The 13,186-nt window shown below is 46.2% G+C and overlaps 1 protein-coding gene across 1 annotated transcript in view; it reads left to right on the plus strand.

Moving 5' to 3' along the window:
* Positions 1–13,186, plus strand: part of LOC309568893 (uncharacterized protein) — a 63,027-nt gene that overhangs the window by 16,861 nt on the left and 32,980 nt on the right. Inside the window, exon 5 of the mRNA XM_082274672.1 lies at positions 8,248–8,372. Coding sequence (XP_082130798.1) covers positions 8,248–8,372 — 125 coding nt within the window. The remainder of the gene's footprint in view (positions 1–8,247; positions 8,373–13,186) is intronic.

A 13,186-nucleotide genomic window follows, 5' to 3' on the forward strand; every position in this document is an offset into this window, starting at 1 on the left:
CCAAGGTGGAAAACAAGGCCATGGTACTCCTCAAACTGACCGGCGTGCATTGACTTCGCTCGACCAATAGGAAATCGTCCAAGTAATGCAACACCGTGGGACACCTGGATATGTTCAGAAGGAGCCAGCAGAGTGCCTCTGCAAATGTATCGAAAATCCTCGGGCTGCTTTTGGACCCAAAAGTCAGCCTGATAGCAAAATAATATTTCTCCCTCCACTTAACACCGTGGACATGCCATAAGGAGGGGTGAATGGGCAGGAGCTTGAAGGCGTTGGCGATATCCGTCTTGCTAAGCCAAGCGGCCCTACCTGCCCCTAGAATGGCCTGGATGGCATTGTCCACGGTGGTATAGTGGAGAGAGAACTCGGCTGATGGAATAAGGGAATTAAGGCTAGGGTTGGCGGAAGAATGAGGAGCCGACATATCGATTATCAAACGTTTTTTATTAGTGTATTTGCTCGTAGAGATCCCGATGGGGTTGGTACGCCAGGAGGAGAAGGGGGGGGCCGGGAAGGGACCTAACATGAACCCCTCCTGCACTTCCTTCTCGAGCAAAAGTTCCACCGACTGCGGGTCCTCTCTGGCCGACAGCAAGTTGGGACATTCCAATGTCCCAGAAGGAAGAGACACCAGCCCCGTGTGGAACCCTCCCGAGAACCCCTGAACCAGATACTCCACCAGGTGAGGAGATGGATGAGCCTGCAGGTAAAATTCCAACACCTCAACCTTGACCCCGGCTAGTCATTGTTTAGGGTTGATCCTGGACGGGCACATGGATTTAGTGTGGGCCCTAAAACAGATGGAACAAACATGGAGCAGCCTGCAGGCGCTGAAGCTGCATGCACCCCCGTTAAAATTGTTACAAACCTGGGCCTTACCTAAGAAAACGATAGGACGACCCAGCTTATCCCTAAGGCCACGCTGTTCTGACCTGCCAGCTCCCCCCCCCCCCCCGGAACCCCGGCCGGGGAGGATTCCGCCTCCACGGGACACAGGCTGGCAGAGTGTGAAGTGGAGGAGCATGTGGCACAGGAGGGAGGTGCCAAGCCTGCAAAGTGCCTGCAGAACAGCTCGGTGTCCAAAAGACTCCAATCGACCCGTACGTTAAATTGAGCCAAGGCCGCTGCCGCCTTGGCCGAGACTGACTTGTGAAAGTCAAAGAAGGTGAAACCTCCGTATTTGTGCCCTAGATCCACGATTTTATGCAGGTAAAGATCTAACTCCTCCCGCCGATGTGGGTATACGGAACACAATACGTCCCTGTAGATACCGAAGGCCAGGACAAACTCTGGGATCGTGAGTTTCTTATTGAGCCTGGGGTCCCTGGCCTTCATAACAACGGACAAATCCCCGTAATTATAGATTTTATTCTCCACCATATCCTGGGAGGCGATAAGGAGAGCCACCAAGTTTACATCCTTCCCTTCCAAGATATCCTTGCGGAGAGCTGAGGGGACCATGTGGGCCGGGGTGATTATAGGAGAAACCGTAGAAGAGGGGAAAAGGGAAACTGGGGGCCTACCCTGATCACTGGCGGGAACTGGGGACAACACCGGCAAGGGAGGAGGAGGACCCCTCTGAGCTGGACTGGCGTCCTCCAGCTTAGTCAGCCTGTCTCCGATGGACTGCAGGGAAGACAGGATAGAGTCCAGGGTCCCTTGCATAGCTAACGTACAGCCCTGAGAGCTTGTGCCCAATCCCGGATCTTCTGGATGTTCCGTCATCAACCTAAAAAGTTCCGCTTTCCTTGCCGTGGCTGGGAACGGGATCCCCTTCTGGCGTAGCACTGCCGAAATTCTCGGAATAGTCCAAGACCCATATGAACCCAGCGAAGATGGAACCCGACGACCCCTGGGGGTACCAGATCTGGCGGGGGTGCTAGGCCTGGCTGGCGTGGAGGGGGATGAAGATCCTTCTTCCAGGATGGCTCCTTGAGGCCCGCTGTTGAAGAAAACAAAGAACAAAAATGCCCAAGTCCGATTAATACCGTAACGTGCTGGAAGAATCACTGGCTGGCTAGCTAAAGCCCAAAGGCGAAGAACTTAACTACCCCGTGACAGGTGAGGCCCTGCTAGATGCCAAGCGGCTGAAGAGAGGCTCTACCTATGATTCTGGCCGAGGGGCATGAGCCACTGACGTGGTGGCGGGAACGTTGGCCTCTCGGTGACAGTATAGAATCAAAACGAGTGGCCGTGACAGGTGAGGCCCTAGCTATAAACCCATGAGAAGGGTGGAGCGAGGCGCTAGCTTTGATTTGGCCCGAGGGGCGGGGAATCTCCGACGAGATGGGGAGTTGGCCTCGCGGGACCGGCTATGAAGGGGGGGGCTATGGGGCCAGCACCTGAACCCTGACAGCCAGTATGAACTCGCCCTGCGGGGGAGGGGGGGGGGACAACACGAGACAAGAACAACACAGTTGGAGTGCAACAACGACAGTGCTTACAAAGAGGACAACGACATGAAGTGCGGTATGCACAGTGGTGATGAAGCCGTGACGGTGCCCAGGCACCGATGCATCACCAGGTGGATCACAGAAGTGTGGAATGAGCCTGAAGAGCAACCGGCAGGGGCCTAACCACCGGGCGCAAGCCAGACCGAAGACTAAGTGAGTGGAGGAAAGGGAAGAAGTAGCCTAACGGTGTCTATGGGTGACGCCAGCGGCGTCTGTGAAGACTAGATAACCGGAACCGTGTGGTACACAAAGGAACCTGGACCTGACATAGTACCTGATGCCGGCATTGAAGGACATGATGAGAACCTGCAGGAGAAAAGGCAACGGTCAAGGGGGGGGTCACCCATACCCCCCACCAGAACATGACATGGAACCAGGAACAACACAACCCTGCCATGCTAATGAGGCCCCCCCCCCCCCACGCAGGGTACCTGAGTGACAAAAGTGGGCACAGAAAATGCAGGAGGACATGGGAAGAGGTACCGAAGCTGGCAGGAGGCAGTGAGTGCACAGAACATGAATACTTAAAAAGGGGGTAGCCGTGGCCTGACAGAGAGGCAGGCAGCGTGTGCGTGAGCCAGAAAGTGGAATAGCCGTGGCCTACATGGAGGCAGGCAGTGTGTGCAAAGAGCCTGTGTGGTTTAGCCGTGGCCTACAGGGAGGCAGGCAGTGTGTGCAAGAGAGTCTGCGTGGTTTAGCCGTGGCCTACAGGGAGGCAGGCAGTGTGTGCAAGAGAGCCTGTGAATTAGCCGTGGCCTACAGGAGGCAGGCAGTGTGTGCAGAAGACTTCCCCCCCCCCGCCTTTTCCCCCCCATGCCCTACAGGTACCTGATCCCCTGCTGAACAGCGGGGAGAAGCAGCCACGCAGAGCTGGCAGCTGGACGAGCAGGCGGCGGCCGGAGGCAGAGGAGATGGGGCGGATGCCCGAGAAGGCTGACCACAGTACAGGCGGAGGAATAGCTGGGATGCCGCAGGACCAGCGGGGCTCGGTGCCAGCAGCGGTGACTCTAAGCTCACGTCCTGCCCGGAAGTCCGGTCCACGATACCGCGATATCCGGCCGACGTCAGGTGACCACCAAAACACACCTGACCAGCCGAATGACGTACAGCGCAGCAGCAGGCCGGCATAGCGGAGGGGCGGCGCTATATAGCCCGCTAGCTCCTCCCACAAATACCGGCCTGCGGCCGAACACTTATGCTTTGAGCATGCACCAGTGTTAATTTTTGGCAGCAAATTTCGTTTTAGTTTTAGTTATAGTCTTTTGACTAAAATGCTATTTTAGTTTTAGTCGTATTTTAGTCATCTGAATTGTGTTAGTCGACGAAAACGTTTTAGTCGACGAAATTAACACTGGCTTCCTCCCCTCTCCTGCCAGCTGCTGCAGGGGATGTGTCCCAATAGAGAACCAGGAAGGGGTCAGTAAATATGTAATTTACCAGCTCCTTCCTTTTCTGGATGGACAGAGTCATAGTCAGTGACACTGTAAAAAAAATATTAAAATGATAAAAATACAATTATAAACTACTGACACCAGTGAGTGAACTTCCAAAATCGCAAAGGTCACACTTGCAACCTGGCCCTAGTATTCCACCACTGTGGGGGGGGGGGGGGCAAGATGGCAGGAAGGGGGCCCACTGCAGAACTTGTGAAAGGGTACTGCAGGGGGACCATAATAGAGGGCCTCTCAACGAAACTAGAGGGCCCCAGGATCAGTGGGAAGAGCCCCAGGCATGAAGGGAAGGGCCCAGGCCACGGGTCCGGGGGGCCCTTCATGGTTTCTTGCACCTGGGCCCTGAAGGTTCTAGTTACGCCTCTGAATGAGACCCTAGGAACATAAAAGGTAGGTTTGAGACACACACGTGTGTGATATAATTTTTTTTTTATCTATTTATTTTTTTTGTTTAAATGTTGTGTACTTTTAGACTGTTTGCCACTCTTCTTGCGGATTTTCAGCTGGACAGGCTATTGCCTTTTGGTGGGCCTCCACATTGTGTTAGAGGTGCTAAGGTTAAACCCAAGTTCTGTACTCCTAATTCATGGAAAAATAGATTTGTGTCCAGTGCCTCACGCCTACTATTTTGTCTGTTCTGCACCCAGTGAGGGAAAGTTCAGGTGTGGTAGTTCAACAGTTAATGGTTAAAATATATACCAGTAATTGGCTGTTATGGTAACACCGTGTTCTTTTTGATTCTCAATGGTGCTACTGTCTCACCTTTTATTTGTCTTTACGCAAACAGCAATTATTGAAACTTTGGCCAAACCCAATGAACTCCTTCACTGTAACTCTACCTGATCTTACAGGTATATTATTAAGGCTGCTATGTTTTATGTAGCCTGGTACATTGTGTTACTGGCAGCAGAAGATCTATATGAGGAACCAGTCAGCCATCTGTGTATAAATTAGTGGTAGTGCCTACTCAGGTTAGTGACCAGAATTATGCACTACCATTTCCACCCTTATTAGTCCTGGCTGTTAAATGGTCACATTTAAAAAAAAAAAAAAAGGAAACCTGTCCTGAGACTTCTTGGATCCACTGTTTTTCTGCAGCCATCTGGGCCTACCCCACTTGATAAAGTACTACCATGCTGTTCAGATGGCTCAATTGACCAAATTGCATGCAACAGAAAACCTCTTATGGGTGAGTCTGGACGCTACAGAGTGTGATCCCTTAGTAATTGCCAATCTTCTTTCACTTGCCCCAAATTAAATTGTTTTTCAAACCTTATTACTTTACATTCCCTCACCCTTTAGGACTAACTCAAACATTGAGCAGGTCTTCTTCCACCTCACCTACCTACCTATGTTATCTCTTTCCTATAGGATCCCTAATTCTACAAGACGTATACCTCTTCTACCTTCTTCTGCAGCTGGGCTGCCCTCAAACTGACTAGATTGCACCACCTAGTTAGGCCTCTTTCACACGGTCGCTCCGTATTTCCTCCCATTTTTTTTGCGGATGAAAAACGGACATAATGCATGTCAATGGGATTGCGGATGTCAGCGGATGACCGTCCGCTGACATCCGATTTTCGTCCTTTCAGTTCTGTTCCATTTTTTGGAACGGAACAGAACCCTATTTTTTCTTCCGGTTAAAAAACGGAACGGATGCAAAATCGGATGTCAGCGGTGTCATCTGCTGCCATCCGCAATCCCATAGACATACATTTTGTCCGTATATCATCTGCAAACAGATGGGATGATATGCGGACATACGGAGCGGATGACACAAGTGTCATCCGTGTCCGTGAAAAAAAAAAGTGCCGGAGCGGAAGAAAAAAAATCTGAGCGGCCGTGTGAAAGAAGCCTAAGCGTCGATTGGATCCTTCCATTTCCTATGCTGTATCAATGCTTTCATTTGCCACCTAATGAACTTCAATTTTAACATTTCTTTTTGCTAGCATATCTCCCAACTCGTCCATGGATCAGCTTACCAAGTTTTAACATATTTGGTAAAAAGATTCCTGTGCTCCTGGTCAAATTTTAACCCTGTATCTCTCGATGCTTTCCAAGCGCTTTTGGTGGCCCCCATATTATGTCAGCAAGTGGGAGTCTGGCCTTGATATCACAGTTGGGCCAGACGATTGATCTAATCTTTGGATGGCCACAAAATCCTGTTCTGTTAATGTCACTGAACTGGAGCCTCATGTAAAAGCCTTTTCTGCTGCTGCCAGGACGCATTTGCTAACTTCTACCAAACTACCTTTTGGAATGCTTTAGGGGCTGCAAAGAATTGGGAGCGCATCTACATGTCTGGTGGATGTGCCCTACCATTCACAAGTACTGAATAGAGATCTTTCGCCTTCTCTCCAGTGTTTAGCAAAGCTTTTGCTCCAGACCCTATTCTAGCTATTCTAAATATGTGACATTACCACCATGCAACTCAAGCTGTTGTTATACATTACAAAGCGCCGCTGGAGAAACAGCAGCATCTGTCTGGGAAAACCCTCTATTTCTAGTCTATTCAAAGTCAAACGCTGAGTCGCCCATACCATGATCCATGGAAAAATTGATGCTACTCTGCATGACGGTGTCCCCAAACATACTAAAATTTGGCAGCCTTGGGTTGATGTGTTTCTTCCCGCAAACTTTGATACTATTCTTCTTTTACCGGAGGTTGCTTATGCCTGCCATTTGGCTCCACAAGTGACCCTCCTACCACGACCAAGGATTCCAGGACCACCCCATTACCTTTCTCCCTCACTTTTGTCTACTTGCCTACTTCCCTACTCTCTTCTCCCATTTCTTTAATGTTATTCAAAGGATGCAATGCTGTTGAACATTCACAGAACAAAATCCACAAACCCGTGAATATAGTGCCTGAACCCCACTGAAGTATATGGGAGTTGAATCTTGTAATCTTTTTTTCTTTCTTTCAAGGCCAGTTTTCAAGCTTTGGGTAAAAAGTGCCATGGGTAGTTGGGCACTGACATGGGGGACATGTACCAATGCAATACATCTAAAAAAAAAATGGTGGACGGGAGGTCTTTTAGTAAGCTTTAAAGGGCAACACTAAAAATACAAAATGTGTTTAAATAGGCTGCAGGCATATGCAGCTCCTATCTCTCGGTGTACCGACACAGCAGCAGCACTTGGGAGGGAGACAACAATCAAAGGAAAAGTTTTAGCATTGGTCAAACTCTCTTAGACCTTGTTGATGGTTGTTACTAGGAACACATGAGTGCATTTATTTTATTTATCCTTTGCATAAAAAAAAAACATTTATTGCGCTAGTCCATGCAGTTCCCTTGTTCCTTTATTCAAGCTGTCCACATTTCCTTGTTGTGACATAAGGGATGGCTGCAGGGGACTAGGCGCTAACATCATACTTGTGGAGGTTACCAATTGGGACATCCAAATGTGATCAGTGTGGAAAAACTGAAAATTTCCCATCAAATACTTACTGTAATTTTCCTTTCCTGATGGGCTCTTTGGCAGCAAACCTTTGGGTATCCCCACCCGCACTCCTATCCCATAGGATCCCTCTCCCATAAATTTTCAGGTTGAGTCAGCGGCTTTATTCTACAACTAACCTACTCATGACACTGGGAGGGAACTCCTGCTGCCATAGAGCCCATCAGGAAAGGAAAATTATGGTAAGTATTTGATAGGAAATTTTCAGTTTTCCCGAAAGGCTCCATTGCTGCATAAGTTTAGGAACTAACTAGCCCAAAAAAACAATGGTAGAATGTCGAAAAAAGTAAGGTTTCCAACATGGCACTTAGCCAACAGAAATCTTATGGATAGATACTAACAGTATAAGGAAGCCAGAACAACCTTAATAACATGTAACCCCCCTACAAATATTCCAGGCACCCTTTCACTGAGAGCCCATATAGCCTACACACTCCTGGTTGATTGTGTTGTCACTGCTTCCATAGGAATCAAGGCATAGGCTCTATAAGCCTATTGGCCAGCTGGAATGACCCATCCAGCAATAATTCTGGATGATATCTCTGTCCCGCTGGTTCTGTTAGAGAGAGATATGTCCTAAAATTTTATGCAAAGCTATAACTTGAGAGCATGCTCGAAGTAGTCCAACATCCATAGCATGAAACCCGTTTGGTCCTGCATGTGGGAGGAACAAAGCGTTTGTTCTCATAGGACGCTGAAGCCACCTCAGATTGCAACCCAGTATGGATATAAACACTACCCGTACTTGGCAGAATGCCAACGAGGATCCCTCATGGCAACTAGGCTCAGATCCTGGCAAACCTCCTGACTGAGGAAAAAAGAAACCTTAGAGAGGCTGTCTTCATGTCTGAACCTTTATTCAAAACTGCTGCTCCATATAGGATGTCTTTCAGTCCAAACTGCCAAAGGGTCCTAAAAAATCTGATTCTGGCAAACTTCCTGTGGAGGATGTAGCTATTAAAGAAAATGACAACATGGCTCAATCCTTACTCCACCTGGACTGGAGGTGATCCCACCTGGAACTGTGTGTCACCAAAGAATCCTTCCTAGCCTAAAGCTTTGATCTTGGCAAACCTCCCGGCTGAAGAGGAAGCTCTTATAGATCAGACTTTATCCAAGCTGGACTGAAAGGAGATCTCATCTGGAGCTGGCAAGGAAGTCCAGAGCAAGTAGTAAATCCCACCAAGAGAGTCTTACCTCTCTTTGAAACTCAGATGCAGCCCCCCATCAAAGCATTGGATGAGTAAGGGATAGTCTACCAATGAGACATTGGATATGATGGGGACTGCAGAGATCTGCCCTCTAAGAAGGCTTTAGGATCAGTTGAAGTCAGAAATGCACCTGAACAGAGGACTGAAGCAAAAGAAAACAAAGTAGTCCAAACTGAACAAGCTTTATTCAATTTTTTTTTTTTACAGGATTTATAGATATTCGCTTAGAAAAACAACAACCAAGCCTAATCAGTCTCTTGCTGCCAGTATTAGAAACTGGAAAAGAATACACAGGTTGAACTGGATGGACTATTGTCTTCATTCAACCCTACCTACTACGTAACTATGTAATTATGTAGATGAACAAGTGTGGAATATTGCTCTCTGCAATAGATGATCTCATCTGAGAGAAAGGACTTCAATCCGATACCCCCATTGTAACCCCTATTGCCATTGTAACAAGATAACCAATGTTATTCATTAAAGTGATTATAAACGTTCAGTTTTAAAAACAAAAAAAAAACAAACATAGTATACCCGCTCTGTGCAATGGTTTTGCACAGAGTAGCCTCAGTCCTCCTCTTCTTGGGTCCCCCACTGGCACTCCTGGCTACTCCTCTGTGGCGAGTACCCCCATGCAAAGCCGCTTACTATCGTGGCTCGATTCCAAGCCACACTGCCTGTGTCTGTTGACACAGACAGCGTGGCTTTGCTCCACCCCCTGCTCCCTTGTCACAGGATTTGACTGGCAGCAGCCAGAGCCAATTGCTCCCACTGCTGCCTCTCTGTCCTGTAAGGGGAGAGAGAGCTACTGTTCTCCGACACAGTGCTGGATCAAGATTGGGCACAGGTAAGTATTTTGGAAGTAAGTCAAATATGGATAACCGCGCTAGCAAAAGCAGCAGCTTTAAGTGAGACAACACCAAACACAAATAGTAAATTAAAAAAAAATGTAAAAATAAAAATAATAAATAAAAAAATAAATAAAAAAAAAGTATTTTGGAAGTGGGGGGGGGGATGGGAATTCTGTTCACAGAATGCTTTTTACCTTAATCGAGAGAATGCATTAGGGTAAAAAACCTTAAGCCTTTAGAACTACTTTAACCTATCATTTGTCAAAAAGTTATGACTGATCAGTATAATCTGCACTGTATAGTATTAATTGAACAATGCAGAAGGCTGACCTTTCCTCCATTAATAGAGTGCCTTTTATTGTGGGATCTGGGGGGAAGATGGGCAGAGAATGAGAGATTTCAAGGAATAGAGTAGCGACAAGCACACGGGACAGTTGTCATTCCTGTCCCTGGTGTCGATTTTAAAAAAATAAATCACGAAACTTCAGTAAAGCACTTAGTTCAAAATTCCTTAGATCCCCAGACATTCAAAAATATCCCCAAACATTATACATTTTCTGAAAGCAGAGGCTTTGGAGAATAAAATGGTGATAACTGCAAATTTATATGTCACACGAAATGTGTGCAGCCGTTTATCAAATGCATTTATTTAAAGGACAAAATACACTAAAAAGAGTTTTAGTGCACACAAACTCAATATAATACCCAATGGTTGGTAAAATATAAAAGATGATGTTGTGACGACTGTGGAGTAACTAGATACCAAACATGTCAAGACTCAAAACTATGTGCACCTAAGAAATGGTAACAAATGATGGTAACTAAAAATTTTCATAGGCAAAGCTTTCAAAGCCTTTACAGGTTATCAGTGTGATGACCCTAGAATTACTGCTCTCACACTGATGTTCACAACAATACTTCATATGTGCGGTGCAGTCACTGATTATACAACATATATGCATGCAGGATCTACATATGCATTTGCGTGTATGCGCAAGAGGTCAGGGGTGCTTTACATTTTTTTTTTTAACTATTTTTATTTGTTTTATTAAAATACATTTTTTTATGTAGCACAATTCCCAGCCGTTTTGCTGGATATGGATCCCCCTGGGTTACCGCTAACAACAACAGCACATTTAAGCATGTTTTTCCAAGTGTGAGCACTGAGACAATGACCAGTCCAGTATCTTTGGGTTTTTGATTTATTTAGGAACTTGGATGGGAGAAGGGATGAGTGGGATACTCCTTTAACTCAACTATTTTGTAAACACTTAAGAAGGAGACACTTAAGAAGTACTGTTTGACGCTGGCTGAAGGCCCGCCAACACTGACTTGACGCTGGTTAACGCTGGCCGGATGCCAGTTAACGCTGAACTATTCTTGTAACTGAGCTTCAACTAAAGAAATCCTCTCTTAGCTGCCTTAGGTACTCCTTCCTGAGGTAGCTACCTGTACACTTTTGCTGCACTGCTGAACGCTTCAGGGCCCACAATGGCGCCCCCTTTCACTCCCTTATCTTCAAGGCTTAAATACTTGGCACCCCCTTTCTATGCCACAACTACCGGTAAGCTGGCTCCTTGATCCCTTTGACTTTCTGGAGTGGCCCCCTCTCTTAGGCAGACCCCTGGGCAGGTTTGGAGTACTCACAACACTGTTTTTCCTGGAAACTTCTGCCCAACAGCTCCACTTGGTCAGCAAAACTCTGGATCCCTTTCTGCAGCCCAGCTCAACCTCCGGTCCTTCAGGCCGACTGCCCAGGACACCTTCACTCACTCTGACAGGAGGAGAGACAGCCGTCAGCCTCCTCCTGGGACTCTGCTTCCCACCAAAGACCCCTGTCACATGCTCCTGCCAGGTTTATACCCAATCTCAGGGTGCATTGCGGGCGAACTCCGCCCACTGGGACAGCTATAAACCCTGGTGCACTATTGGCCAGGTTTCCTCCACCGTCCAACAAGAGCCCTCACATTGAATACAGTGTGGAGACTCCCCAGACTCAACAGACTACACCTGGAAACAAATGACAGCTTAACTAGCTGACCAGGCCCCCCTAAAAAGCAGACAGGGCCACACATATACTTTTCCTAGCACCTACCTAGGAGGGTGCTACATGCACATTTGTTTTTTCTATTTAACTGTATTGCTATCATAAAGGGGCTAACGAGCACCCTATGAGATTTATGGGCAGGTAGTCTATAAGGAGACATCAGGGGTTTATAGCACTACATAAGAAAACTGATTAATTTGTGCTGCAATTGCATCCTTGGTGTGTAATGGAAAAGTACTTAAAAAGTTATCAATACTTGTTAGTCAGGTTTCTCACAAAAATTGCTTGCACTATGGAAAATTGTGGAAAACAGCTTGCACTGTGGAAAATGATAATGTGAGAAAATCATAAATTCAGAATTGTAAAATGTTTAATAACTTTAACCTATGACATTCTTGACTACCATACAAGATGTTTACAGGTGTCACAACTTCTGATCGAAGAACTGCTGTTCTATGTAAATAAATTATGTGCGTCAAGTGCCTTCAAGTACTCCTTACATCCACTGTTATAGCAAGGCTGAAAGGGTAATTACTGTTAATTGGTGCAGTTAGGGAGCATGCATGTATACATACCTTATGGCACACCCAATAATTCCCCATTTCGGGTCAGTTTGTTAAGCAATTCTTCACTGGCAGATAAGTTTCACCTTGGGCACATCCTCTTCTGTAGTTTTTTTTTTTGGTTTTTAAGGCCAACCATTATACAATCCACCACCCCCCTGCCATTTCAGGGACACTGTGAGCCTAGTATTAAAATTCTAATAGCTGAACTATATTTTGGTACATTACAGTTTGACTTAAAATGACAATTTCTGTGCTCCTGCTGAATTTGACTTTCTAGTCCTTCACAGAGCAATGGTGCAAAAGGATCCAATGCAACCAATCAGAACTTACTATTTATCAGAAAGGTGACTGGTAAAGAACCATTGTTACCTGGTCTATGCAGGGCAAAGTGACAGTGTTTCTGAAAATAGGTCCCCCTAACTTCCTTACTCATTCCTTCCGTACTCATCTTGCTTGTGTTCTCCTGCCACTCCTTTGGCCATCGCAATCAGCACTGAAATTACTGGTGTCAGCCATAAAGGATGAGTTTAATTCAGGGCTAGTTTCGCAAAACATCCTCAAAATTTGAACTTTTCTAAGAACACAATTAAAGACTATAGGGTGAATCTTAAAAATTTAATTTGGTCATTTTGTGAGGCTAATAAGCAACTATTGTCAACCAAATTGCACGTTAAGCCAGGCACTTTCGTGCATCCTACATCAGGAAGAGGGTCTTTTCATGCGTTAAGAGGATGACATTAAAAAAACAAACGCTTATTTTTTTTGCAGAATGCCTGACAATTGTGCACAAAAGTGCGTGGTGTTACAGTACAGCACAATTTTCATGGTAGCCTTAGAGACATCGTACCCTGGTACCGCAAATTTGGCTGCAAATTAATTTACTTCCCAATCTAATTTATTTCAGCTTATAAAAGCTTTTTCAGATGGTTTTACAAGCTCCACATGCTTTTTTATCAAGTGTTATTAAGTCTAGTGGAAGTAGCAGTTGCGGTAGATCTCTAAAAGCCATAGGAAAGGTGTCATCCTATAAATGTCAGCAAAGGCAGGTATTGCTTGGTAAAAAAAAAAGGTCAGTATCAGTTCATAGCATAGTTTTGAGCTTCTTTAAATCGGTAGCACTTCACTGAATCGTTATAAAAGTT

Source organism: Pelophylax lessonae (assembly GCF_965119305.1).
Source record: "Pelophylax lessonae genome assembly, chromosome: 12".
Classification (NCBI taxonomy): Eukaryota; Metazoa; Chordata; class Amphibia; order Anura; family Ranidae; genus Pelophylax; species Pelophylax lessonae.